General features: G+C 30.9%; 4 protein-coding genes and 1 long non-coding RNA gene across 14 annotated transcripts; 1 reads left to right on the forward strand and 4 right to left on the reverse strand.

The window, feature by feature from the left end:
- Positions 1 to 779: 779 nt before the first annotated feature.
- LSP1 (Eukaryotic initiation factor 4E protein) lies at positions 780 to 4509 on the reverse strand. Its single transcript, XM_028078033.2, has 5 exons — positions 4250 to 4509; positions 3539 to 3713; positions 3315 to 3440; positions 1217 to 1282; positions 780 to 1136 (listed from the first exon to the last, which is right to left on the reverse strand). Exons 1-5 carry the CDS (start codon positions 4426 to 4428, stop codon positions 1089 to 1091), a joined length of 594 nt encoding a protein of 197 aa, XP_027933834.2. The 5' UTR covers positions 4429 to 4509; the 3' UTR covers positions 780 to 1088.
- A 1672-nt stretch (positions 4510 to 6181) lies between these two features.
- On the reverse strand, positions 6182 to 7944 carry LOC114190973 (acid phosphatase 1-like). Its single transcript, XM_028080078.2, has 3 exons — positions 7516 to 7944; positions 6585 to 6794; positions 6182 to 6494 (listed from the first exon to the last, which is right to left on the reverse strand). Exons 1-3 carry the CDS (start codon positions 7899 to 7901, stop codon positions 6317 to 6319), a joined length of 774 nt encoding a protein of 257 aa, XP_027935879.2. The 5' UTR covers positions 7902 to 7944; the 3' UTR covers positions 6182 to 6316.
- Positions 7945 to 9046: 1102 nt separating this feature from the next.
- Positions 9047 to 19984, forward strand: LOC114190975 (uncharacterized). 10 transcript variants are annotated; one of them, XR_014996825.1, is made up of 11 exons: positions 9205 to 9219; positions 9334 to 9389; positions 9506 to 9542; positions 9661 to 9873; positions 9972 to 10067; positions 10847 to 10927; positions 11869 to 12008; positions 16479 to 16694; positions 17714 to 17846; positions 19503 to 19535; positions 19626 to 19984. It is a non-coding gene; the product is annotated as an uncharacterized LOC114190975 (long non-coding RNA). The 10 variants fall into 10 exon arrangements; XR_014996823.1 differs by having other exon boundaries at positions 9334 to 9365; positions 9468 to 9542; XR_014996827.1 differs by having other exon boundaries at positions 9334 to 9365.
- On the reverse strand, positions 10526 to 11823 carry LOC114190974 (acid phosphatase 1-like). The gene is made up of 3 exons (XM_028080079.2): positions 11422 to 11823; positions 10942 to 11151; positions 10526 to 10851 (listed from the first exon to the last, which is right to left on the reverse strand). Exons 1-3 carry the CDS (start codon positions 11769 to 11771, stop codon positions 10674 to 10676), a joined length of 738 nt encoding a protein of 245 aa, XP_027935880.2. The 5' UTR covers positions 11772 to 11823; the 3' UTR covers positions 10526 to 10673.
- A 1896-nt stretch (positions 19985 to 21880) lies between the features above and the next one.
- LOC114190833 (cadherin EGF LAG seven-pass G-type receptor, putative (DUF3527)) lies at positions 21881 to 25397 on the reverse strand. Its single transcript, XM_028079882.2, has 3 exons — positions 25159 to 25397; positions 22946 to 24664; positions 21881 to 22306 (listed from the first exon to the last, which is right to left on the reverse strand). The coding sequence occupies exons 2-3, from the start codon at positions 24560 to 24562 to the stop codon at positions 22154 to 22156; spliced, it is 1770 nt and encodes a 589-aa protein (XP_027935683.2). The 5' UTR covers positions 24563 to 24664; positions 25159 to 25397; the 3' UTR covers positions 21881 to 22153.
- Positions 25398 to 26685: the final 1288 nt, after the last annotated feature.

A 26685-nucleotide genomic window follows, 5' to 3' on the forward strand; every position in this document is an offset into this window, starting at 1 on the left:
CGTAATTTTGAAAATCCAGAAAACAAAATATAATTAAATTTTATATGAAACCAAATTACACGTTCATTATACTACAAGGATAAAAAAAATGAATTTAAGCCTTTCAATTTTATTATTGTTACTCTTCTATATAAAAAAACTTTATGATTAAAATTTAATCAGAGTCCATTTGAGATAAACTATTTTGTATGACAATGATTTAATGAGTAGTCAATGAAACAGTAATAGTATAACTATTAAAGTTTATTCATCGATCCTATGATTTAAAAAGATAAAAAAAATAAATAAAACAAAATTTGATGAACTATATTATAACTCAAATGAAAAAATTTACTTGGTTTTAAAAACTTGTTCAGGTCAACTTTCTAAATTACTACTCACGGATAATCTATTTACAAATTCCAGAGCATACTGCAAGGATAAAAAAATTTAGAGTAATCCATAAATTTAATTTTTTTAATATAAATTCCATTCATTAAACTAATACGATGAATGTTTAATATTGCTACCTTAGTCGTCCACAAATTCTGTGTCAATATTTAAACAATTATCAAGTAATTTAGTGATAAACACATACTAAAGTAATGTAAGTTTAAGCTACAACTTTGGAATACAATTTTTGTTTTCTAATATTATAATTAAACAAAATAAAAACACACCTAATTTCTCGCTGTTGTGCTTATATGTTAACTCCCTTACTATGTCTCACCCACCATCATGTGTTTCAAATATTTCAACTTCCAAAGCAAACAGTACTCAACTTGTTGAAGCACTGAACAGAACAATAAAGGTTTACTTCTCCATTATAATTGTACAAGCAGCACATCAAACTCATCCTAAATTTCAAGATTCAAAGCTTTAAGAATGTGACATAAAAAAACTACAATGAACTCTGCAGAAAAATTTGACAGACCATTTCAAAAATGAGGAGTACAATAGTATGAACACCCCAAAGTGGGGTGAATGAACAAAAGTAAAACCAAGCCCTTCACCAAAGAAGTAGCATGGTCTAGTACATATGACACATGATGAAGGTATCAGTACTACAAGCCTTCCAGCACAAGTGCCCGAAAATGCTCCAACACTGTTTATACGGTGTATCGACCCTTTGTTGCTCCTTTGGTTCTAGAATCATCCTGTGACAACCAGAGATGTTAGAATCATAGATGTTTATGAATCGCATTAGCCAATCAAAATTTATGAGCACAGGTTTTACATGAAAGTTGTATGTTATCTTGTCGTTAACATCAATGATTTCCTTCCACTTCCTTCCAATGCTCATCTGCAAAATTAAAGACAACGGCAAAATGGCTCACTTCAAATGTCATGCTGAGAATTGGGATGAGTCAAAAATATATACATGACTTTTTGGCAAGGAATTTGCACTTGCTCGGAATAGCAAAACTACAATTCTGGATCTTAGACTGATAGATTTACACATTCCAGATTTTTCCATTCAGTATAAATTGTAGATCCTGGTTAACGTATAAAGATGTGTAAGAATTTTACAGTCCATCATTTCCAGCAATATTTCGTTCATACCAAGCACACCCTCTACTAGCATCTGCCATTTTCACTCCTCCAATTCACCTATTTCCATTTTAGTAGCTAACCTTTCTAAAAATTACAGATAACTGGCCATGGATCTCGTTTATTCCTCTAAAACCACATCAAATTTAGGTTTATTTCATTGTAGAGTATTTTATATAATGTCACAACATTATATAAAACATTCAACAAAAAATGGATATCTTGATAAAACACAAAGATAGAGTTTCGTATATAACTAGATGAGGTTAGTTAGATATAGTTAGTTTCTGACTCGGGCAGATTGTTTGTAGTCCAAATATATAAATATAAAAGCCAAAGGTCTGTAAAGAGAAGGTCAAGAAAAGCTCCACACATACAAAGATGGAATCCTGAATGGACGAGGGCAAGTCCAAGGCAAATATGCAAGCACGCAACCTGAACCAGTGAAAGGGATCGACTGGACGAAGCTTGAAATACCCATCTTTGAAGTGGGGGATGTTTTAGGATGCATAGTGAAATTTGAGTGTTATTTTCGATTTAGTGGAACAGGAAAAGACAGGCATTGATGGTGACTCTCAAAGGGGATGTGTTGACATGGTCTCAATGGTGAGAAACTTGCAGTTCAAATCAAAGTTGGGAAGGATTCAAGACTACCCCAATTGAGAAGGTTCAACTAGTATTGATGGGGTGATCTTTTAGAATCTCTGTTAACCCTGAAACAAGCAGACAGTGGGTGAATTAATCACCCAATTCGAAAGGCTAGCAAGAGTGATGAAGGAGCAGTTATTATGGGAATATTTTCCAATGAGTTAAGAGAAGAAATTATAGCATGCATATTGGAGAAGAAAAACATAGCAGTGGCCAAAAGTAACAGCACTATAGAGGGAAAAGGCAAACAGCTAAAAAAGATGAAAATGGAAATTCAACATCCCAAACCTCACAGTTATAAGTGAAAAAGGGGGAAGCACTGCATTTAACACAATGCAAGAAAGAAACAAGATGGATTAGTGCTAAAGTGCGAGAAAAGGTCAAAAGAGGGAATGTTGTTGATATGACAAGAAATATGGTCCTAGCCATGTTTCTACTTTTTAAAATACGTGATTAAATGTTTTGATATTGGGACGGTGAAGGGGAAGCAAATCGATAGACAAAAGGTATGGCAATAGAGGATTAGTTAAATTAAAACCCGAGTTACTGCAGGATACAATTGTTGGGTTGACAGCATGGAAGTCTCTAAAGTTCTGGGATGGGTTGAAGGGATGCATCATGGTAGTATTGATCAATAGCAGGGAAATTTCCACATTCATCCCTACTGAATTGGTGACGACAAGGTTCAAGTTACAGTTGACAGAAAAATACAAAAGCACATGAAATGTAGAGTTGGGATTATCTATCATCTATGCCTTGCAAAGGAACTAAGATGACAAAATACTCTCGTGGAGAAGAAAAGGAAAGGAAAACAATACTTTAGTCTCTTCTTTAATAAGCAAACAATACACTGGAATGTAGTAGCAACACATCAGTGATGAAAGTGTGGTGCATAATTTAAACATTTGATGCTTTCAATCAAGGCAGTGAGTGAAAACATTGTAGATAGGAGCAAATTGACTTATAACTTGAACATAAGACCAGAAATTAGAGAATCCAATCATAACTTCTATCGATGTTTCAGGGCCTTTGTTATCCTGATTCTACAATAGGAATAATAAGCAGACAAGATAACAGAACATAAACATAAGTTGCAATGGCAATTTGCAAGTACCATTTAAAGGAAAATGACAAACCTGGGCAGCCTCATTTGCCGCTGTCTTTGTCCACAGTGAAAGTTTGTCTTGCCACTGGCGCACGCTAGCAACCACACCGCATATGTCCTCAGCATCCTCAAATTGCTCCCCAATCAACGCCATCAACTATTCAGAAGACCAATAACAATTAAACACCAGATCTCCCCACATTTCTCAAACCCAAAAACAAAAACAATTGGCGATAAAATAAAATAAAAAATTACAGTTTCAAGCCACATGTTTTCAAGGTTAGTCTTCCTGCCGATGTTGCTAGTGACAGTCCACTTTCCTCCATTGGCACACTCAGGATCTTCCCACTTAGGTTCAACGCCAGTCTTGAACAAGTGGAAATCCGCGTTGATTTGCAACTTGCTGGGCTTAAAAATCTCATGATACAAACTACACCAACATTTTTCACATCAAAGTCATTTCTCCCAATAGTTTACCACCAAACCCAAAAACAACAACATTCAACTCATTCTCCGAATAGTAATAATATGTTTTTGTCCTTGTAAATTTTCTTTAATTTTCATCCTCCAAAATTTTAAATCAGTATATAGATAATAGTGAAGATTAAATGCAGTGATTTTCAAGTTTAGAGGGACGAAAAAACAAAGAAAAATATTCTTAATTGACTAAAATCAAAATTTACTCGTATAGGAGAACCACAAACATAACGCAGCTTAATAACAATGAAAAGCATAAAATTCATAAACCCTCATGTTAGCAACAAAAAATCAGACCCTTTACGAGTTTCTCTCCTGAGATCCGTAAAGTTCAATTTTTTAATTAATCAATCAAGCCCCTGATAAGAATACACAAAACCTAGGATTCGAGATTGCATGTTCAGATTCCATTCTTCTAAAATAAATTGAAAAAAAAAATGAAAATTGGGGGAAAGCAAAATGGAGAAGGAAGGAAAAAAATATATATACCACCAGAACTCTTCTACAGTGTCGAAAGTGTAGACCTTGCGCAGAGAGGTTCCCCAAGGAGCACCCTGCTTAGGTTTGGATTGATTGTCGCACCAAAACGTCCATTTTCGCTCCAGCTTGTGCTTCAGCCCTGCCTCCGGCGCCGGCGCCGCCGCAACCACTTCATCGCTTGTTGCCATTTTTCTCTCTTTCTCTCTCAGCAACGCTAAGAGGAATGAAGTTAGGCTTTTAGGGCTTTGTGTGTGTTTTGCACCGACCTAAGCCAAAATCCTAATATATTGTATTTGGTTGCTTTTTAAAAATTATATAAACGAGTGTAAAATTGATAAGAGAATAAGATATTATATGGTAAAAATTATATTATTGTATTTTATTATTAAATGGGAGTATTGGAGTTATAACTAAACATAAATATAACTTAAATTATAAAATTCACACATCTCAAAAATCAATATGAAATATTAAAAAGTTAACAATTAATTACAATAATTACATATAAACTTAATTACCTTTTAACTATCTTATAAATTTAAATATTTTTAATTGATTTTTTATTAAAAAGTTCTAAGGTTTTTTCATGAACCATTAAATCTTATGAAAATTTTCTTTACATATGTGTTAAAAACTTGGTGAATGCATATATTATCCATCTTTCAAAATGTGTATGAAAAATAATTTTAGAGAGTGTCTTCTTTTATCTCTTTTAACATATATTTTAATACAGTAATATATCCTTAGTCTCAAGCTTAATTAAGTTTTATTCTAAACTTTAAATTCTAAATCTTAAACATAATTAATATCTTAACGGTCAAATATTTGATTGTTGAAATATTAATAATGTTTGTAATGCAAGGATTATATTTTTCCATTATATACTTCCAAGTGAAAAAAAAAATAGTGTAAATAATTTGAATAGAATTGACAAAATGTTTTAATTATTATTTAAGGTAAGAAAATTCTCTTGATGTTTTCATGAACCATGTGATCTTATTAAAAAAACAATTATTTATTTAGTGTTTATCAAACTTCGATGTGACACCTATTGTTATATTTTTTTGTTTAATTGTAATTTAACTTTTAAAATTTTCTTTTATAAATCCTACAAGTTCTAACATTCACCACTAATACCATTCTCTAAATTCTCTAAATTTTGTATATGTTCATCTGATTTTTGTATTGATAACATAAGTTGTCTTTGTTTGTTCCCAAGTCATTAATGTTAAAAGAGCAATTTTAAATCACCTTTAGACATGTTTAATGGAGACGATATCTTAATTTAAATAGACATGTATTTTTAGAATAACAACATCAAATAAGGTAACTGAAATTAATTTTATCTAATACCTCCATTTTTTTTATCTTAAGTAGATAAAGAGTAATATTTTTTCTCCAAATAAGTAATAATTGTAATTCAAGATTTTTAAGAATATTGAATAAGAATAATACTTAATATGTTAATTTTTTAAACAAATTTTAAAAAAAATATTTTTCAAGAATTACGTTATTTTTCAATCTAAACATAAATTGAATTGGAGGGAGTAAATTACAAAATTAAAAATCCGATCGTGAAATGAGAGATTGATTTGTATTATTTAAATTAGGACTAAATATGTTTTTTTTTTTCAATTTTGAAATTAGTTCCTCTTCGAAATTTTATATCAATTTAGTCTTTCGTCTTTAGAAATATATGGATTTAGTCCTTTTTACCAAATTTTATTAAGTTTATTTGACATTTTAAATATATTTTATGATAATATTTGATTTAACATTGAAACGAAAATATGTCAAACATGGTAAACAAATCAAATATTACTATAAAATGCGCTTGAAACATCAGATAAACTAAAATTTGATGAAAATGACTAAATTAATATATTTTTAAAAATAAATGACTAAATTAGTCAAACATTTTGAAAAGAGACTAATTCCAAATTTCAAGTTGAGAGAATAAAAACATATTTAATCCTTTAAATTAAAATACAAAAGAAATTGATCTTAATCATTGTTCGGAACAAAGTACTTTTTTAATAAAAGTTGTACACGAGATAGAAACAATACAATTACACATTAGGCAACATAGTACATTGGATTTGGGAGTTTAAATGCTCTTCTAGGGTTTGGAATCCCTTCAACGCTACTGTATTGGTCCCCCAAAATGCCCCAAATGCGATAACCATCATTTATTATTTGCTTTCTCACATCAGATTTATACTTCTGCACTGATACCAGTTCATTTGCAGCATCTCTGCACAGAAACAAAAAGTGTAAGAAAAAGAGAAACATTCAGCCAAAAATTGAGGATTATTGAAAGAAAAGTAGAGGTAACAGTACTGACCTAAAGATAATTTTAGTCCAACCATAGTAACCAACTTTTACAAGGTTGTCAATTGTGGCTGATCTCAAATGTTCCTTCCTTGAAGTAACCAAAAGGATTTGCACACCCCTGGATTTAAGTTCATCGTAGAGCTTCAATGAGTGATCAAGAGCAGGTGCATTACCCTTTTTCATCCAGTCCTCTAGAGATGTCTCATTCAGTTTCCTTCCCCTGTTTTCAAAGAAATCCATCATCATTCACAATGATCATCACCAAGCAAAGAAGATCTAAACAAGTTCAAGATTTTCATACTAACATATGTAACTGTCGGAAATTCATTTCATTTCTCGGTGTTTGAAGTCCTTCATTGGCCAAAGATAAAGATAATTTAAGAGAATATAAGTCAGTGTAAATCTGATTTTATAATTCGATTTTGTGGGATTGAGTTAGACTTAAAGTCCACTCCTAATATGGTATAAGAACCATAGTTAAAGTCTATCTTAACAAGATTTGAACATATTGTTCCACCCGCTATCAGACCATTGTTGGACCTTTCATTAATGTCTAGTCCTACGCTACTTTCGAAATATATATAACTCGGCATGAGAGAGGGGTTGGAAGTTACACATTGACTATAAATAAACCGATTTGAAAGTATCTAAGTAGGTGCAAACCTCACTTTATATTCTTGTTTTGTAGGATTATGGTAGGTTTAAAGTTCACTTTCTATCACTTAACATGACATTATAATCATTATTAGAGTCTATCACGGGAAAATCTATTAGATTTATTCTTCCACCCACTCTCACTCTCAGATCATTAGAAGGTATATTAGAAGTGTGGTGTGGATACAAACATTTAAAACCAACTATACAAATGATAATCTAAACATACATTATGTAGCCAAATATCATGATGTGGCAAATAGATGGAGAGTGGAATTTGAAATTACCCATATAGATTATCCTTGTAGTAAGGAACGGTTGAAAGCAAGGTATCATCAATGTCAAAAATCCAAGCATCCAACCCATCTTTCTTCAGATTGCAGCTTGTGCTGAGATAAACCAAGCACTCTTCAGTTGATCTCTGTGAATCCACTTTGTACTGTGTGGAAGTGACATATTTCCCAATGTACTCAATGCACTCTTCAGGCACAACTTGGAAATCCCTTATGTTGTGCAGTTCCACATTCATCCTCCAACTCTCACAATAATTCTTCAAGCTGATCTTCAATCCATCACGTGTCTTCAGCTTCAGTATGTTCCAATCAGCAGCAGCACCTGCTAGAGGAACCAAAACGCATGTCAAAACCAGACACCACCACACTGGTTTCTCCATTTTCTCTTCCTTACCAGATCATAGAACAACTCTCTAACCATTATTCCCTTTTAAAGTGTTTAGATTTCAATGTTCTGAGAATGTGACCAAGTCATCACATGGGTCTGAATGAATGTGGTTGGCACAGAAATTTAGCTGCATCACTCACATGTGCCATAGCTGGCAAGAATACCAGAACTGAAGAAAATGTCAATTATGAAGAAGGAAATTCTGTGTATTTTCATTTCAGAGACAGAAACTTTATTGTAAAAGACAAAACTAAAGTGTGCATGCTTTCACATTTTCACATGACAAATAGGTTTTATCTGTTGAATACAAACACTGGAAGAATAAGCCTCTGACATGAACAATTATGGTATCATTTTTTATCAGTACATGTAAATTAAACATCTCTAGTTATATCAGAAAAATAAGTTACTCTTTATTTTAAGTAAATGTTTTCATTTATATTTTACTGAAAATGTAAAACTGTTTTGTAATTTTTATATTGTGATTTAATCATAAGTTCTTGTTATAAACTTTCTAAATAGTTATTGTAAAAAAAATAGTATATAACAGATGAATGAAAGACAAATGGATAGATTTTCCTCTCAGCTTTTATAAAACTTTGCTTTTTTTAATCACCAAAATACTTCTAAAAAATAAAAAAGTTGTCAAGTGGCATAAAAAAACATTTATATTTTTTATGAAATCATTTGTACCATGTAAATTTGTTCCAATAAAAAAAAAGTAAGATATTGGATCTCAAAATACGATGCTCACAAACATAAACTTGTGTTAAAAGTAATTTTCTGCAACATTTAATTTAAGGGTACAAATTGTTGGGTTAGTTGCTTGCTACTACTGCTTTTGGATGTTATTTATTAATATAGAAGTGATTATAATAAGATACTTTTTTTTTTCAAAATTATAATAAGATGTTAGGTTTGTTATAAATCTATAATAATAAATCAAGTAGGGTATAATACATATGGATGTTGCCTTCATCGTGCTCACACGTTGATGTTATAATATTACTAAATAATTATTAAATAAATCTAAATTTATCATGTTGAATCAATCTTTCATCTATCAAGTAATCAAAGTGTTTCAATCTTACAAAACCATTAATGACACCTTGTTAATTTTCTAATAACATGTTTAATGTGAAAATTAAATTGGATAGTGTTACTCTTTTGTAATAACAAATGAGTAAGGATGAAATTGATTCACTAATTTTTTTCATTTTGATAATTTCTTAATATTACCTCAAAAGAAAACCCTAATTCTGGGAAAGTGCATTTCTTGTTGTCTCATATCAACAAAAGGTCAAAGTCAGGTTTGAATTTGTCCCTGTTCCCTCTTCCATTCTCATTTTTTCAGTTACTTTACCCTACAAATCTCAGTTTTTCCTTCTATTGCTTTCTGCCAACCTGGTTTTCTGAAAATGCAGGGCACAATAATCTTTAAAAAAGGAAGAAGAGCGTATGAAACTTTTTTTGCTTTTGGGTATTCTATTTTGTGTTTTTCTTGTTTCCTGCAATCCAATGCATAAAATGAACTTTGCTATAATGTTATTCTCTGTAGATCTTCTGACATGAACTCATTTCATCTTGGCATTGTAGAGTTGGTGGTGGGTCATAGTAATTTAACAAAACAAAGGTGAAAAAATCTTACTTCTTTCTGTTCCTGGGTTGAATTTTCCAAATTCTAAACATCGTGTTTGAAGTGAATTTGGTTGGTGTGATATGAATGTTGGTTTTGATGAGATTTCATTCAGTGAGTTTGTCAGCGTCTTTTGGAAACAAGTTCAGAATGTCACTGTAGCTGTGATGAACTGTACTGACAACACAGTGGTAGGCTAAGAATCTTTACATCGTAACTGTGAAAGAAAGAAAGAAAGGAAGGGTTGTCTCAACAGAACGCAACATCAACACCAAAACAGATAGAAACTTGTAAGAGAGAACCAGTGAACCACGGAATTGTTACTCAGGTGTGTTCTGTATAAATCAATACCTAGAAACAAACAAATCCAGTGCTGTTTTTTGCTTTTTTCTAGTGTCCAACGGAGATTTTTACTACAATTGGCAGCCATGTTAGGAAGCTCCAATGGTGGAAACCAATAAGAACAACTTATTTCTTAGATGGGAGAGGGATGAGGATTTGGACAATCAATTTTCTGAGGAGGTATGCTCTGGTTTGTTATTTGCAAGCCTGGGCTCAGAACATTTTTCTTCAATAATACTCTCTTAATACAGTTATTCATTTCATGCTTCTGATCTTTGGGTCTTGAATTGCGTATCAGATTTTTTTTCTTCTAGTTATTTACATGTGGATTTGCATCCTCTGTTATATATAGAACCAGTGGAAGATTATGTTTGGTCCAAATTCCTTTATTTTGATATTATTTTCACCTGACACAAGTAGTCACACTTCTCACTCTATTTCATTTTTATTTTTCACATTTTCTTTCATTTTTCTTCATTTCGTATATTCATTATTGGATTTATGTTTCACTCTGCACACACATACAATCATGTAAAAAAATTAATTTATACATAACTTGAAATTGAGGGAGTGAGTTAAAATTAAAATTCTGTTAGTGGAATGAGAGAAATCAACCATATTTAGGTGGATTTGAAGCATAATTAACTAACTTTTGAAGTAAGATTTCACAAGACATTTATAATGTAAATTATTTTTATTTCTGGACCATCTACATGTCCAATTACATGGAACAAGTTACGTTTTAATAAAAGTCGTAAACGAGGAAAGAAACAATACAATTACACATTAGGCAACATAGTACATTGGATTTGGGAGTTTAAATGCCCTTTCAGGGCTTGGAATTCCTTCAATGCTACTGTATTGGTCTCCCAGAATGCCCCAAATGCGATAACCATCTTTTATTATTTGCTTTCTCACATCAGATTTATACTTCTTCACTGATACCAATTCATTTGCAGGGTCTCTGCACAGAAACAAAAAGTGTAAGAAAAAGAGAAACATTCAGCCAAAAATTGAGGACTATTGAAGGAAAAGTAGAGGTAATAGTACTGACCTAAAGATAATTTTAGTCCAACCATAGTAACCAACTTTTACAAGGTTGTCAATTGTGACTGATCTGAGATGTTCCCTCCTTGAAGTAACCAAAAAGATTTGCACACCCCTGGATTTAAGTTCATTATAAAGCTTCAATGAGTGATCAAGAGCAGGTGCATTACCCTTTTTCATCCATTCCTCTAGAGATGTCACACTCACTTTCCTTCCCCTGTTGTCAAATAAATTCGTCATCATTCACAATCATTCACAATGATCATGAACTTCCTAGGGATATTAACCGTCTGAGGCATGAATTGTCTATGTAAAAAAAAAAAAACTGACACTACTTTCAATATAAGACCAAGTTTAATGTTTGTGGATGTTGTTTTTCTGATACGTCTTTCTCATTCTCATTTCTTCTTAGACTTTTAAATTATACCTAGATTCCTAATAATATCATGACAGAGAAAATAGACTTGAGAGTGAAATTTGGAATTACCCATATAGATTATCCTCGTAGTAAGGAAGAGTTGAAAGTAAGGTATCATCAATGTCAAAAATCCAAGCATCCAAGCCATCTCTCTTCAGATTACAGCTTGTGCTGAGATAAACCAGACATTCTTCAGTTGCCATCTGTGAGTCCACTTTGTACTGTGTGGAAGTGACATATTTCCCAATGTACTCGATGCATTCTTCAGGCACAACTTGGAAGTCCCTAACGTTGTGCAGCTCCACATTCATCCTCCAACTCTCACAATAATTCTTCAAGTTCATCTTCAATCCATCACCTGCTAGAGGAACCAAAAGGCATGTCAAAACCAAACACCACCAAAGTGCTTTTTTCCCCATTTTCTCTTCCTTAGAAAAAGTGCATGCATGGAGAATTTAGCAGATGATATAACAACTCCAATCACTCCCTTTTAAAGTGCTTATTTTTTGTATGCAGATTTCAACGGTTTGAAAATGGGACCAAGTCAAATGGGTAGGAATGAATGTGATTGGCACAAGAATTGAGCTGCATCAACTCACATGCTACTATGGCTGGCGAAAGTACCAAAACTAAAGAAAATGTCCACTATGAGCAAGGTAATGTCTATCTATGTATTTCATTTCAAAGTCAGAAACTTCACTGCAAAAGAGAAAATATAGTTTGCATGCATTCACATGACAAATTGGTTTATCTTTTGCATACAAACACTAGAATAATAAGCCTCTGACATGAACAATTAATGGTATCACCTGTTATTGGTACATATAAATTAAGCATCCCTAATTATTTTAAAAAGTGTAGATAATTATTTAGCAGTATAAAACTAATATTTACACACACACACACACTCAAGTTTGATATTGTGTTTATAGTATCTGTATGTTTTCATACTAATACGCCATTCTTATATTAACTGAATGTTGCTGGAAATGTAAAACTGTTTTAATGATTTTTATGTTGTGAATTAATTATAAGTTATTGCTATAATTTTATAAATAATTATTATAAAAATAATATATAACAGATGAACGAAAGTCAAATAGATAAATTTTCCTCTTACTATTTGTATATTATTTTCGATCTATTGAATGAAAAAAATATGAATTATACAATTAGTCTATTGACGTGTACAATGTAAATATTAATGTAAAACTTCATCTTATTCTACAGAATTAGTCTCTTGAAACTTTGGTTGAATTATGCATTTAGTCTTTGAAATTTTGGACATATTTTTTCAAGTTTAATTTCTTAAATTAAAAAAGAAAAAGACAACTTATAAACATAAATTTTAAAAACTAAATAGTACTACTAAAATTTTTCATATTTTATGATATTTTTTTTACAAATTTATTAATAAATTTGGCAGAAAAATACTTTTTTGGCCATTTTTTAAAAAGTTTTAATTGGCAGACAATTATTTTTGAATAAATATTTTATGAAATTTACAAATTTTTTCTACAATTTTTTTTGTGGAAAGTATTTTATATAAATATTTCAAAAACAAAAATGGTAACACTTTTTACAAATTATTTTTCATAACAAAATTCGTATTAATTTTTTAAAAAATTTCAAAACAAGGAAATGTGTTTTTTAATATAGTAAATTTAAAAGTTATTTTAATTTCTTAAAGTTAGGATAGCACTGGTAATAAATTAAGTAGGATATAATACATATAAATGTTGCCTTAACCATGCTCACACAATTCTATTATACAATCTCATAAAAAAAATATTAAATAAATATAATTTTATCATATTTAATCAATTTTCCATCCATTACAGGATCAAAGTTTTTCAACTTCACTAAAGAAATGATGACAGTTGTTAATTTCTAATAGCATGTTTAATCACGTCATTGAAGTTTTATAAACTTTATTAAAAAATTAATGACACATGTTAATTTTCTAATAGCAAGTTTAATGTGATAATTAATTTTATAGTTACTCTTTTATAATGATACATTAGAAGGAATTAGCTTGTCATCGAAGTTTTTTAAACTTTATTAAAAAATTAATGACACTTGTTAGTTTTCTAATAAGAAGTTTAATGTGACAATTAATTGTATAGTTACTCTTTTATAATTATACATGAGAAAGAATCGGCTTCTCAAAAAGAATCTGACAATCTCCAGAGAATTGAGGAGCTACAGATTAAAATAATATTTTAATTTTTAAGTTAAATATAGAGAAATTTGTACTTTTTTATATGTTTTCTTTTGAAATTAAGAAAATATTTGTAATTTATTATATAATTTAAAAAAATTATATTTTTTTTGTTTTTATTTTGTAACTTAATTTTAAGATATTATTATTTTATATTTATATTTATATAATTATAATTTTTTAATATTTAATATTAAAAATAAAAATCCATATACTTCTTATAATATTATATTCCTATAATTTCATAAAACTCATTTAATTAATATTTAAAATGGAAAAAGTAACTTAAATATAAGTCTTCCTCTTTATTCTAGAGATAGCAATGGAGATGATGAAATTTCCAACGAACTTCCTTTCCTAATTATTATACTTTATAAACGTGTTATCTATATTTATATATAAAAAAGTTTGTCTTCATAAGATGTATATATTTAATTATAATTTTATTTTTATTAATATAAATTATTTTATTAATTATACTAGTTTTTGTATGCTTATTTTTTATAATTATTTTTTAAAAATATATTTTAAATAAAATTAATAAAAATTTTATTTTAAAAATAATTAGAAAATATGTATAAAGTTTTGGGTGATACATGTAAAGGTATTTTAGAAAATATATGCAAAGTGAAAAATGAATGAATTCGATGTTGATTTTTAAAATATTTAAAATTATTTTTTTAAAAAAATCTAAAACTAGTGATCATGAAATTAGATCTCTAGAACAATTTAAAATCTTTGTAAAAATATTATTTTTAAAAATAATTATTGAAATGTTAAAACCAAAACTTTCCAAAGAATATTAATTGTAGTTGTTTTTTAAAAATTAAAATTGTCGATACTTGTTTAAATCTGTTTTCCGTCTAAATTCGCATTTGAAAAGTAAAAACTTTTGGATTAATGATTTTGTGATTTTATTTTCAGAAAAAAATTTGAAAAGTAAAAACTTTTGGATGAATTCGATGTTGATTTTTAAAATATTTAAAATTATTTTTTTAAAAAAATCTAAAACTAGTGATCATGAAATTAGATCTCTAGAACAATTTAAAATCTTTGTAAAAATATTATTTTTAAAAATAATTATTGAAATGTTAAAACCAAAACTTTCCAAAGAATATTAATTGTAGTTGTTTTTTAAAAATTAAAATTGTCGATACTTGTTTAAGTCTGTTTTCCGTCTAAATGTAAAAATTTTTGGATTAATGATTTTGTGATTTTATTTTTAGAAAAAATTTTTGTAAAGTCATTTGAGTTCATATTTTGTTTTATATATATATATGAATGAAATAATATAACAAGTTTTTTATTTTGTAACATATTTGTTATATCTATCATATTTTTTATATATCTAATATTTTTATAATTTTAAAATTTTTCAACACTCATAATATTTTATATTATAACTCCTAATATTTTATATTATAATGTGATTTTTAAAATTTTATAAATTTGTATTCCAGTTAAGTCTGCATCAAACTCTTAATATCAAAATGTGAACTTAAACGAATATTTATTGTAATAATAAATAACAGATGTAACAAAAAATAATTATTAAAAAAATACTATTAGTTATAATAGAGTTTACAGAGTAATTACATAACAAAATTATTTTATTATGAATAATTTTTGTTGTCATGGATAGCTATTTTAAAAGATAACTAAAAAATAAAATTGAAAGAATTCGTCTATCATAGGAAGTAATTAAAAAAAAAATATATTGATTAACGTTCTAAATATGTTTTCGAAAAGAGTTAAAAATAATAAAATAAATTATATTTTTTTACCTTTAATTATTTTAAAAATTAATTATTTTATAAATAATTTATTTTTAATTATTTTTTTTTACATATTTTTTTTTCTTTAATCATTTTTCTCTTTTATCTTAAATCATTATTTAAATTTTCTTTATATATATATATATATATTTTTTTTTAATTTTATATTTAATAACCATTTTAAAAGTTATATTTGTTTATGATCTTAAATGTTTTAAAAATTAAAAAATACAAATAAACAGCGCTGTTCGCTAATAAAAATAAATGTTTTTCCGGTTTTTAAGATGTTGGGAAATCTTCAAAGAATTACTTTTCTTTTTTACATTTTTTTAACTTTTTAGAATTCAATTATTCTGAGTTGCTTCGCGGTTGTGACCTAAGCCAAGTCACTGCCAAAACCCTAACTCAACCCCGCTCCTTATAAATATCATCCCAACACAAAACCCTAATTATGCAAAAGTGCCATTTCTTGTTAGTCAGGCGGCTCAACAAAATGTCAAAGCCAGGTTTGATATAGTTCATGTTTCCTCTTCCACTCTCATTTGTTCCGTACTATGCAGTGCACAATTCTGCAATCTCCATCTCTCTCCCTCTGTCTCTCTTTCTGCCAACCTGGGTTATTTTAAAAAAGCAAAAGAGAAAAAGAAACAATTTTAGCTTTTGGGTTATTCTATTTTGAGTTTTGTTTTGTTTTTTTCTGCAATCTAATACTTGAAATGAGGTTGGCTTGACATGAATTTTGCAATTATGTGGTTCTCTTAGCGCGGTAGATCTTCTGGCATCAACCCATTTTTGTGTTGCCATTGGAGTGGGTGGGTCATAATAATTTAACAAAACAAAGATAGAGGGTTTCCCTCTGGGTTGAATTTTTTCATATTCTAATCATCGATTGAAGTGAATTTGGAATTTGGTTGGGGTTCCTACACATCCATGTTTTTCCGGTTTCATTCATCAAATAAACAACAAGAAAACAAGGAACACAATCCAAGATGTAGCTTCAAACAACAACAAACTCAGCTTCCCCTACACATGAATGCTTGTTTTCATGACATTTCATTCAGTTAAGTTTTGTCAGCATTTCTTTTCTATGGTCACCTCGTTATAGAAAAAAACCTTTGTTTTTGTTTCAGGACGAGTTGTTTCTGTTGGAAACAAGTTGAGAATGTCACTGGCTCTGCCAGGTGCAGCTGTGGTGAGTTGTGTAGACAACATTATGGTAGGCTAAGAATCTTTATGTCATATTGGTGAAAGAAAACATGGTTTGCCTCAACAGAAAATAACATCAACACCCGAAACGGACAGAAACTTGCAATAGAGAACCAGTGAACCACTGAGTTGTTACGAAGGTGTGTTCTGTTCTAATCGATGCCTAGAAACGTACAAATCCTGTGCCATTTTGTTTTCTCTGCTGTCCAACCGAGCTGGTCAAGCTTACTCTAAACTTGTGATTTTACTTGAGTTGAGTGAGTTTGCTTGAGTTCACACGAACCTACTAAAAAAGATCATGTGTGAGAGTTAAACAGGTTCGAGGGCATGACTAATGCATTTTTAATGATTTTAGAACTTGTTCTTTAAGTGGGAGGATTCAAATGTTGCTGGTTGAGCATCACATATCCTATTATTCATGAGGATATGTTAGCTTCATGTATATTTAACCAGCTAGATCAATGCATGCAATCGAATATATCGAGTTGGATCTCTCATGGGATCTTACTTTTCGCCATTCGATACATTGTTTCATACTTTCAAATTTTTTTCTGGCTTTATGATGATTGATGTCCTGTTCTGTTGATATTTAATATTGAAAGGTAACTGAGTACAATTTGGTTTTATAAAACAAAATACTGGTATTGTAGTGTGTAGATTCTATTTTTCGATTTTTATTATGAAATTTCTGTTCATTTGGGAAATGGAATATCCGAAGAGATACAATTTATAACGGAAGGTTTTGGTAATGCTAATTAGTTTTGTGGACTTAATCTCTCTCTCATCTATTTATCTTTTGAAGGTTTTAGTTATCCGATATATAGTTTCTATCTTCAGACTTAGTCAGGTATTCTCCTAAAAATGTTATGGTTGATACAGTTACAAGTCTGGAAAATTAATGTGCCCATCGTTACAGATGTGATAGTTTTCTCGTGCTTACATCTGCTCCATTGGGGCTCTACACATTTGTGGCTGAATTTTATGTATTTCTGTTGCACTATATTACACAACGAAAAACAAATTTTTTTTAGGTTATTTTAGTTTTTCTTTTTTTACGAACTAAAATCTTTTTTGATTTTTTGAAATCCTATATCCTCAGTTTGTATGTTGACATATTTCCCTACATAAGTCATTTACTCATTCTCATTGTTTTCTCCAGACATTAGTAAGGTATCCTGGTCAACAAACTATGGTTGATACAGTTACAGGTCTGGGAAATTAAATCGAGTCCATCGTTACAGATGTGATGACCTTTTTGTCATGCTCACATCTGCTCCATTGGGGCTCTACAGGTATAGGGTCCATATACCTCCTCACTTTTATTGTTATCCAATAATAATTTATTGCATTTTTCTTTAATCTACATGTTCTATATGGCAGAATGTTTTAGCTAGCTTTGATGGGGTTTCAAAATTTATAAAAAATCATAATTTAAGGGAAATAGTAACTATTCAATTCTTGTCCTTGTTAACTTTTTTGTTTGAATAATTGTTAGTAAACTATAATTTCAGTTTAAAAACAAAATGAAATTCAGTTTAAAAACAAAATGAAAAATAAGTAGGCCCTCTAAGAACTTATTCTACAATTGGCTCATGTTGGCAGTCATGCAGTCATGTGAGCAAGCTCCAATGGTGGAAATAAGAACAACTTATTTCCAAAAACCCTGTTAGAACCGCCATTTGTATTATTTTCAATCCTGTGCTTATGTCATTTTCATCCATAATATTCTCTGAATACAGTTATGCATTTCATGCTTATCCATTTCATACCAGATTTTTGTACCAGTTATTTTCATGTCTATTTGCATCCTCAGTCATAGAACCAGGGGTAGATTATATTTGACCCACTTTCTGTTTGTTCTGGATAATGGTCAAAAGAGAGGCAGTGATGTTGATTTCATCTTTTAGTTCAGAAAATGGACATTAGTAAGAGCCTTGGTCCTGGCAAGGTAGTTCAGTGTCGGTTACATCGTGACCTTTTTATACAAACGCTGATGATGCAGCCATGGTGAGGCTCTTCTGTTCTGTCTTTTGCCTGTGTAAAGTTGAATCTGAGCCTTTTTTTCTGAAACCCTGATATTAGGGTTACACTCATTAGTCATTAGTTTAAGTATGAGGCTTCACTCTTTGAGAGAAGGTTGTCTTGATAGCTGTTGCCCTCTTGAAGTTGCTGTGTAAGCCAATGATCATTATAATTGAGTTTACCAAACAGCTCTCCACATGCATACACACAAACATATATTCTGCTACTTCATCTTCTTCTTCTTCTTCTTGCTATCACGAGGCAATGATGATATTTTCTGCAATTAGACCAGATTTGAGTGAAGAGCTGTGTCCTGGCTAGGTGACATGGTATCTGTGTTAAATTTTCCTTCTGGTTCTTGCACAGATGCTGTTGACGCAGCCTGCGCACAAGCCATTCCCTCTGTTGTCTGAGAAAAGGCGAATCTGAGCCTCCTTTATTCATAACTCAAGTTGTGTATTGGTCTATGTTTTTGTTGTTTGGGTTTTTAAGAATTAAGTGGCTAAAGAAAAACATTTATGGTTTGTCATAATAATTTTACCTTCTTGACACAATTATAAATTTGTTTTTGCTTCTGAGGCTTTAAAATTTCAGCTGATAGGAACACATTTTAGTTTCCTACGTTCGTTGTTCACCAATATGGCCGGTGCTTTTTTCTATGCATATGATTGCACTTAAAATAGTGCTTTCTCTGGCTTCCAATGTTTCTGCATTTGTATGTGAATTGGGAAGTTACACATGACTGAAAAGTGTCCTTTCCCCACTTAATCCGGGATATTAATTCACATGATTAATATTGCGGTTTGGTCAAATATGAATCATGAGGAGGTTCAGTGAAGTTATTTGTGTGTGAACTACCTAGCTCTCTGAGATTTGCTCCATTAATATGCATCTGATTCAAAATATTCTCTTTCGACATAATGCAGGTGCCATTGTCTATTCGAAGGGAGAAATGAGAGGTAAGGAAGACATTTTCCTAGATGCCTTATTTTGCATAATTTGTATTTGAATCACTGATTTTACAATAACTTTTGTTCACTTGCCTGCAGAACTTGCTTGGAAATTTTTTGGTTTAAACTCTTCCGCAATCTTGAAAAGGATGTGTGGTTTTAAAAGCTGAGGCTGTTATTTCCATGGTTTTGTTCAGATTTTGTCAATATCTGGACCTATTTACCTATTGGGAAATAGTGTGCTGATTTTTGTTCAATTTTCGAATCACTTTTTAGATTGGGGAAAATTTTCGAATCGATTTTTAAGCAGACGAAACGTTTACTATTCATGGAACTTTGTAATGAAAAAGAAAGTCGTGATGCAGCCTAAAGAGGATATGATGGGATGAACATTCTCATGTGTACTTTTATCAATTTTGCAATGCAGAGTACCCGCATTTCAATTTTTTTTTTCAGAAGGTACCAATTATTGAACTATAAGAAATTGGTATAAAACACACAAACCAAATTAAAGTAAAAATGCTAAGAAAATGAATATATACTAAGATCGAAAATGTGCCAACCTTAACAGGGTGATATACAAAAGTAACCACCAGGTTAGGGTAAAGTTGGGTACAGTAATGATATAGCTGGTCATGGGAGGTATAGAGAAACCTTTGAAAACAAAATCTCTAAACCACAACACCAGCATGCAAGAAGGTGAAGTTAATATAGTAAGAAGTTTTTTTCTCTTAGAAAAGAAAATTACAAATGGAGAAATATCAAACATGCCATCGTAGTGGCTAAATCTTCTGAACAAAAACCTCTGTGTCAATGAAAATCAGTAAGTACTTTGAATATTAAAACATACCTAGAATGAGCCTCTAAAATTCAAATCACCTGCACTTTTACATAAGAAGAAAAAATAAACTCAATGAAGGAAACTAGGTTCCTGATGAACGAATGCACTTTTCTTGTTCTAGATGAAAATGTAAGCAATTGGTTCACTTTATTTACTCTTTTGAGTTGCATGAGCCATGTCGTCGTGGCCTCATAGTATGAACCCAACGCATCAGCATCCTCTGTTTGAGACAGACAGCTGCATTCCATCCGACACATTGTACTGTTACATGTATTGTTTTTAGGGTTAAATATGTTTTTATCTTCTGAATTTTGAAATTAGTTATTTTTTAAAATTTTATATTAATTTAATCATTTATTTTTAAAATATGTATATTTAATTATTTTTATCAAATTTGTTAAGTTTATTTGACATTTCAAACATATTTTATGATAATATTTGAGTTAATATTGAAACAAACATGTGTAAATGGTGTAAATAATTTACATATTATAATAAAATGCGCTTGAAATGTCAGATAAATTTAACAAACTTTAATTAAAAGGACTAAATTTCAATTAAACTTGAGGACCAAAACATATTTAACTTATTTTTTGAGATTATATAAAATATAAATTCAAATAGAATTTGGCAATTATATAATAAAGTATTACTACAGATTTTGCTCTACCAATACTTCTTTACAAAATATATATATTTTTAATTTAAGTACGTTGAATCACAAAATATAAGTTTATAAGTTTTGAAAGTTAATTTTTTTAAAAAAGTTGACTAACAAAATATTTTTCTTTTATATTTCTTTTCTGCATATGCTAAGCCGCCAATTTCAAGCGATTTTTTTTAATAAACTTGTTTTCGTATCTTTATTATTTCCATCTATATAATAAATTATGACTGAAAAAAAATTAGCTATGTAGTTCATATTTATTGGCAAATGCATGTACTCAAAATATGCAAAAATTGTTAAAAGAACAACACAAGAGAATATATATCATCCCAGGGTATCCTTTATTAACTGATTCATATAAGGATTCAACAGAGCAATTGCAGAAAAAAGTTTGAAGCAATTTGTGTTATTTATCGACCATTATTTACTGCAATTAGTGCTTATTTTGTATTCAGAGGAGGGAATTTGTGTGTACTCCCAACACTTTTTTTTTTTTTAATCAATCATCTGCACAATATTATTCTATGGTGTCTCTTTTTGTGATTGAATTATTTTTTACCTTTTTTTTTATTATTTGTTAACATGGTTATCAGAATCATTCTTGCTATCTTCTTTTCCCATTTGGTCAACTGAGCAAGTAGAAGTTAGGTGACAATGGCAGTGTTAATCACATGCTAAAGAGATCCTAATCATAGTAATCTAATAGATGCAATGTGGGTCAACTTTATCAGACACTTTTCAGAAATTTGGAACTACCATATTTGACTAACACAAATTGAAAAGCACAATTCAATTTCTATCTTCAAACAATTATTCATCAGGTTAAGGACTAATTACAATATCCTCTTTTCAACAAATATAACAAATCCAAACTCAATACTAGGATTTGCCAAATTTTCTCCATCAAAAAGCTTTTACATTCCACCCCCTTCAGCAAAAAGTGTAGGGGAAAAAAATATGGTTACAAGAATTGAGTAAAATGAACAAAGAGAATTAGTTCTGCTAACCAGGTTACCTACTTAACTATGACAAACAATGGAATGAAAACCTGATTTATGTGTTCACCTAAATGTTCTCATCATTCTGCTAAGTTTTTTCTGTTATCACAATTCCTATGCATCATTTAGGCTGAAGAGTAGAACTCTGCGTGTGAATAATCGCCACTGCTACTGAGAAAGATTGTAGTGCAGATAAGGGTGATTGAAAATGAATGAAATATAATCCATTATGAATATTAACCATCCTCATGGAGGGGCTGAAATTGCTTGAATCCTGAAATCAGAGGATAATATGATCATCTCATTGAATAGAAAAATAGTTGGCATTTCTTAACCAAACACAAAGAGCACATATAAGATTATAGATGCATGCAGTCAACCTTTTTACCAAATGACTTGAATCTCATGATGAAAACAACAGCAGCAGCAGAACTTTAAATGTCACAGACAGATTATGGAATTATTACATCAGAGTTTTGGTGACCTTCAGTCAAATTGAGCAATGAACATGGTGATTTCCCTATCTTATCAATTCATTTCGATAAGATATAGACTTTAAATCTTACTCTATCGGCTTGTAAGGTGAGGTTTGCATCTTCTTATATGAACATGGAACTAGACATTAATAGGTGGTCATATAGACTAATACAATAGACCAACAAATAACAAATCTTGTTAGGATAAACTCTAACCCATAATTTTGATACATTTTTAAGAAGTGAACTTTAAGCCTAATTCAAACCTACAAAACTGACTTGTAAAGTGAGGTTTGCCTCCACTTAAACACATACAATACACTTCCTACCAATTTTTGTGGAGAAACAAAAGTACATATAATGGAAAACCAAATTCTTACAGTTTCCAACTAACATTTTCAGTTCAAAAGAAAACTAACCACAAAAACATAACATACCTGAGTAGCTAATTCAATAGACTTGCATTCTCCTTGCATATCTACATGAGACAGAAGGTTCTCATTGGTAGATCTTCTCTGAAGCACTGTTAGGGGACATCCCTCATCCCAGCCACCACAGTCACAGCACCCCCCAGATTTCCATCTATCTATGAGACTTGAGGGACCATTATGTCTGGTTCTAGGTCCTCCATGAAGGCCTGCTGGAATGATGATGCTTGTGCTAGTTAAAGAAGCCCCACAACTTCGATTACAACTTTCAGAAGACAATGTAGTTTGATTCCCACCACATTTGTTGAGAAATTTCATACCCCAGCCTCCTACTTTGTCCACACTTTTTTTAGAGGGAAGATGGTCTTTGACCACAATGGCAGCCAACTCAAAATTTGGTGGAACATTGGATGCTAATAAATTGGTCTCATCTAGACCACATGATTGTTGATCCAATGCAGAACTTTCTCTTATGGTTTTTGATCTAGTGAACCTTGAGAGTGTTCTGTGTATAGGTGATGGACCAGTTCTTAACACTCGTGATGCTTTCTTAGCTATGCTCTTGTTCTTTACGTGAGAATGGCTTGAAGTGAAGATTTCTTTCTCACAAATTTTACCATCACCAAATAATATAAACCTTGTTTCCATCACTCTTGAATTTTCAGAGCAGAGGGTGAGACAGGTTGATACGTTCATCTTACCAACAAGTTGCAGATTATTGTCATGAAACTCGCGACCCTTTTGTCTTTCCTTGTTGTTCAAGTGAAACAGGTACACATAATCCAAATCCTCGTCATGTGTTGTGTCCACCTTGCTCAATTTGGCTACATATACCTCCTTCTGATCATCTGCAGAAAAAACAAAAGAAGGAACACCTTGCTTCCAAGTGCACTGAAGCATTCCTTGAGACACGTTAGAAGAAGTAGCAGAAGACATCATCCAATCAAAACAAGCAGAGTTATTCGTGGAAGTACTTCTTTTATTATCTGAAATGGAACCATACTTATGACTTTCCACCATTGGTGTTTCCATTACTACACTTGGAGAATCCACAAAATCATAGCATGTCATATTTTTAGCATCAGTGAAGTTCATGTTGTTCAAATTTTCATTTCTTTCTGAAGCATTAAACTGCTGCAGTAAAGGACTATTCAGTATATTGATCATACTCTTTGTCCCCATTACTGTGCCTAAAGTCCAATTCTCTGCAGCATCAGCACCATCAACTAAACTCTCAGTCATGGAACCACTACTTTCTGTTCCACCAATAAACTCCACTGTGCTCAACCTTTCTGCTGAAATCCACAAGTTTTTGGTTTCTAAGGATCTGCTCACAGGTTTGGTTTGTTGAGAGGCTTTCAATGCACTATTGTGCACAGATTCCAGACAGCGACGAAGATACATCTCATCTGCACTTGCCAGAAGCTTTGGAATCTTGTAGTGTCCATGAACAAGTAGAAAGAATAAATGCTTTGGGAAAACACTATTTTGTGATTGGATAGTGTTTGCAGACATGGCTGGGTGAGAAATTCTTCTTTTAGCCAACTTTTTTGACTCAGATGCTACATATAATGAATCTCTTTTACCTTGACACCTTTTTTGAACCCAACTCAGTGTATTTTCCATCTTCTTCCTCTATCACACCACAGTATCCCAGTGGCAGAAAAATCCCTTTTTTTAACCCTAATCTTCCTTCAACTAGAAATTAAGCAGTATAAGAATAGCATCCTGAAAAGGAGGAAAAGAACTGAATAAAAAGGTAGCATAACAAAAGAAAAAGTGTGCAAAACAAAAACTTCAAAAACAACTGTTTTTGCACAAATTATGGCACATTGGCACACGACTTTCTTACATTTAAAACAAAATATAAAAGAAAAGAAACAAAGGAATATACGCAGTTCATATAAATGCACATGTTCAAGACAAATGCATAGAATTTTCAGAGTAAATTGCACATTCATGAATTTGTAAGGGTACCAAACCCAGACAAATGTACTTCAATGAGTTCATCTAAAAGACAGTATCTGCTGTTACTAAAGACAACACCAATAATTTAGCATTTCACCATCTCAAAATAACCAGAAAAGGAAGGTCAATCAACATTCTAAAACAGAAATAAACTGAAACAAAGGAAATGAACAATCAACAACATAAAGATGAAAAAAAAAATTTAGAACTATATATCAAAGACCAACTTTATATACCATACAAGAAGAACCAACCTCAACCAAAAGCACAGAAACCAGAAACAAACTGAGGAGAAGTAACTGGTTTTCAGACAGCAACATTCAAAGATGGGATGAGGAGTGCTAATGAACCCACTTGAGAGGATGGAGGGAAGAAGATTGTGAAGAAGAAGAAGAAGAAAGTGGTGGGAAAGTGGGAAACAAAAGATCAAGACACAAATAACAGATGTGATGATTATAATATAATTTATAGATTTTATGCAATAGTTTTGTAATCTTTCAAAATATGTATATATAAAAAAATGTAATGTATTGGAAGAGGACATTGGACATAGTTCTAGGTAGAGTTAAGGGACAAAGAGAAAAAAAAAAAACTAACTAAACTAAGTAACCAACCGAGTTAAGGTAGTGACATAACATGATGGAGGTACGAACATAGGTTTGGTAAGCCACGTTTGTTGGTTGAAAAAATGTACACTCTTGAGTCTTGATTTGAGGAGGGAATAGACGAATAGAGGGAGAGAGTGCACATACACACACACTCCTCAAAATCAGGGTTCTTTGGTGGGACCAATTTCTTTGTAACCATTCCCACAGGATAAAGAAATTCAGGTACTTTACAAGGTTACATTGTGTTTACTTACATATATCATTTTATATATTACTGAAGAAAAAAAAAACTATTTTATACTCTGCAATGTAACACGTATCTTATTGAGTAAGGGTATTTCTTTCTTTCTTTTCTTCTTACTTAATGATTATGGTTAACAACATTGTTTAAACCTTGTACATACCAAGAAAACTTCAATTCCACTCTCTTTCTAATTAACTAACAAATCATTAATGTATATAAAGTTTAATATTTATCTTAAGAATGTACATGGATTAGATGAAACTTTAAACTTGATTACAAGATAAGAGCATGATGTGAAGATGAATACATGAGCTGGTGTGCATGATGGGTACATGAGTCCACTAGAGGACAAAGCAGGTGCCACTTGCAGAGTTTCAGCCTTTAAACTGATAATTGTTTTTCCTCTGATTTAATGCATGGACATCATGATATGATGAACTTGTTGTTTTCATGGCATGTGAAGGAGAGAGAGAGAGAGAGATTAGGGTTAGGTTAAGGTGGCCATTGTTCAGATTCTGAGGAACATATATACCTTTGGAGAACCTATTGACCCAACTTTTGACCCCAACAAAGTCTACATAATTCTGCAGTTCCACTTCTGCTATATATTCATCACACATTCTTATTCTTCTTCTCTTCATGCTGCTTCATTAATTGCTCAGTTCATAAATTTCAATCACAAATACATCATGAGATTGTTGTATAATTGTTTATATTAGGATGATTTCTTCTAGTTACACTAGTTTTTTTATTTGTGTTTATTTTATTTGTGATTTTGGTTCAATCAATTTTTTTATATATATTTTGATTAATTAAATTATATTTTATGGAATTTTAAATTAGTATGACTTTACTCATTTTCTTAAAATATTATTTTATTTATCTCCCAGATTAAATTAACTTGACGTGAAGTATTGAAATATTGATTA

The sequence above is a fragment of the Vigna unguiculata genome, chromosome 7 (genome assembly GCF_037176805.1).
Source record: "Vigna unguiculata cultivar grain cowpea cultivar isolate G323 ecotype 2 chromosome 7, ASM3717680v1, whole genome shotgun sequence".
Classification (NCBI taxonomy): Eukaryota; Viridiplantae; Streptophyta; class Magnoliopsida; order Fabales; family Fabaceae; genus Vigna; species Vigna unguiculata.

What these genes read in the sequence shown, in the direction of transcription:
- LSP1 (XM_028078033.2), bottom strand. Translation starts at nt 4,428, where the DNA reads ATGGCAACAAGCGATGAAGTGGTTGCGGCGGCGCCGGCGCCGGAGGCA. An exon ending in ACTGTAGAAGAGTTCTGGTG is followed by an intron (nt 3,714 to 4,249) that starts GTATATATATTT and finishes ATGTTGGTGTAG; the next exon opens with TTTGTATCATGAGATTTTTA. An exon ending in AAAACATGTGGCTTGAAACT is followed by an intron (nt 3,441 to 3,538) that starts GTAATTTTTTAT and finishes TCTTCTGAATAG; the next exon opens with TTGATGGCGTTGATTGGGGA.
- LOC114190973 (XM_028080078.2), bottom strand. Translation starts at nt 7,901, where the DNA reads ATGGAGAAACCAGTGTGGTGGTGTCTGGTTTTGACATGCGTTTTGGTT. An exon ending in TACAAGGATAATCTATATGG is followed by an intron (nt 6,795 to 7,515) that starts GTAATTTCAAAT and finishes CTTTGAAAACAG; the next exon opens with GGGAAGGAAACTGAATGAGA. An exon ending in TGGACTAAAATTATCTTTAG is followed by an intron (nt 6,495 to 6,584) that starts GTCAGTACTGTT and finishes GTTTCTGTGCAG; the next exon opens with AGATGCTGCAAATGAACTGG.
- LOC114190974 (XM_028080079.2), bottom strand. Translation starts at nt 11,771, where the DNA reads ATGGGGAAAAAAGCACTTTGGTGGTGTTTGGTTTTGACATGCCTTTTG. An exon ending in TACGAGGATAATCTATATGG is followed by an intron (nt 11,152 to 11,421) that starts GTAATTCCAAAT and finishes ATTTGACAACAG; the next exon opens with GGGAAGGAAAGTGAGTGTGA. An exon ending in TGGACTAAAATTATCTTTAG is followed by an intron (nt 10,852 to 10,941) that starts GTCAGTACTATT and finishes GTTTCTGTGCAG; the next exon opens with AGACCCTGCAAATGAATTGG.
- LOC114190833 (XM_028079882.2), bottom strand. Translation starts at nt 24,562, where the DNA reads ATGGAAAATACACTGAGTTGGGTTCAAAAAAGGTGTCAAGGTAAAAGA. An exon ending in CTATTGAATTAGCTACTCAG is followed by an intron (nt 22,307 to 22,945) that starts GTATGTTATGTT and finishes CTCTGATTTCAG; the next exon opens with GATTCAAGCAATTTCAGCCC.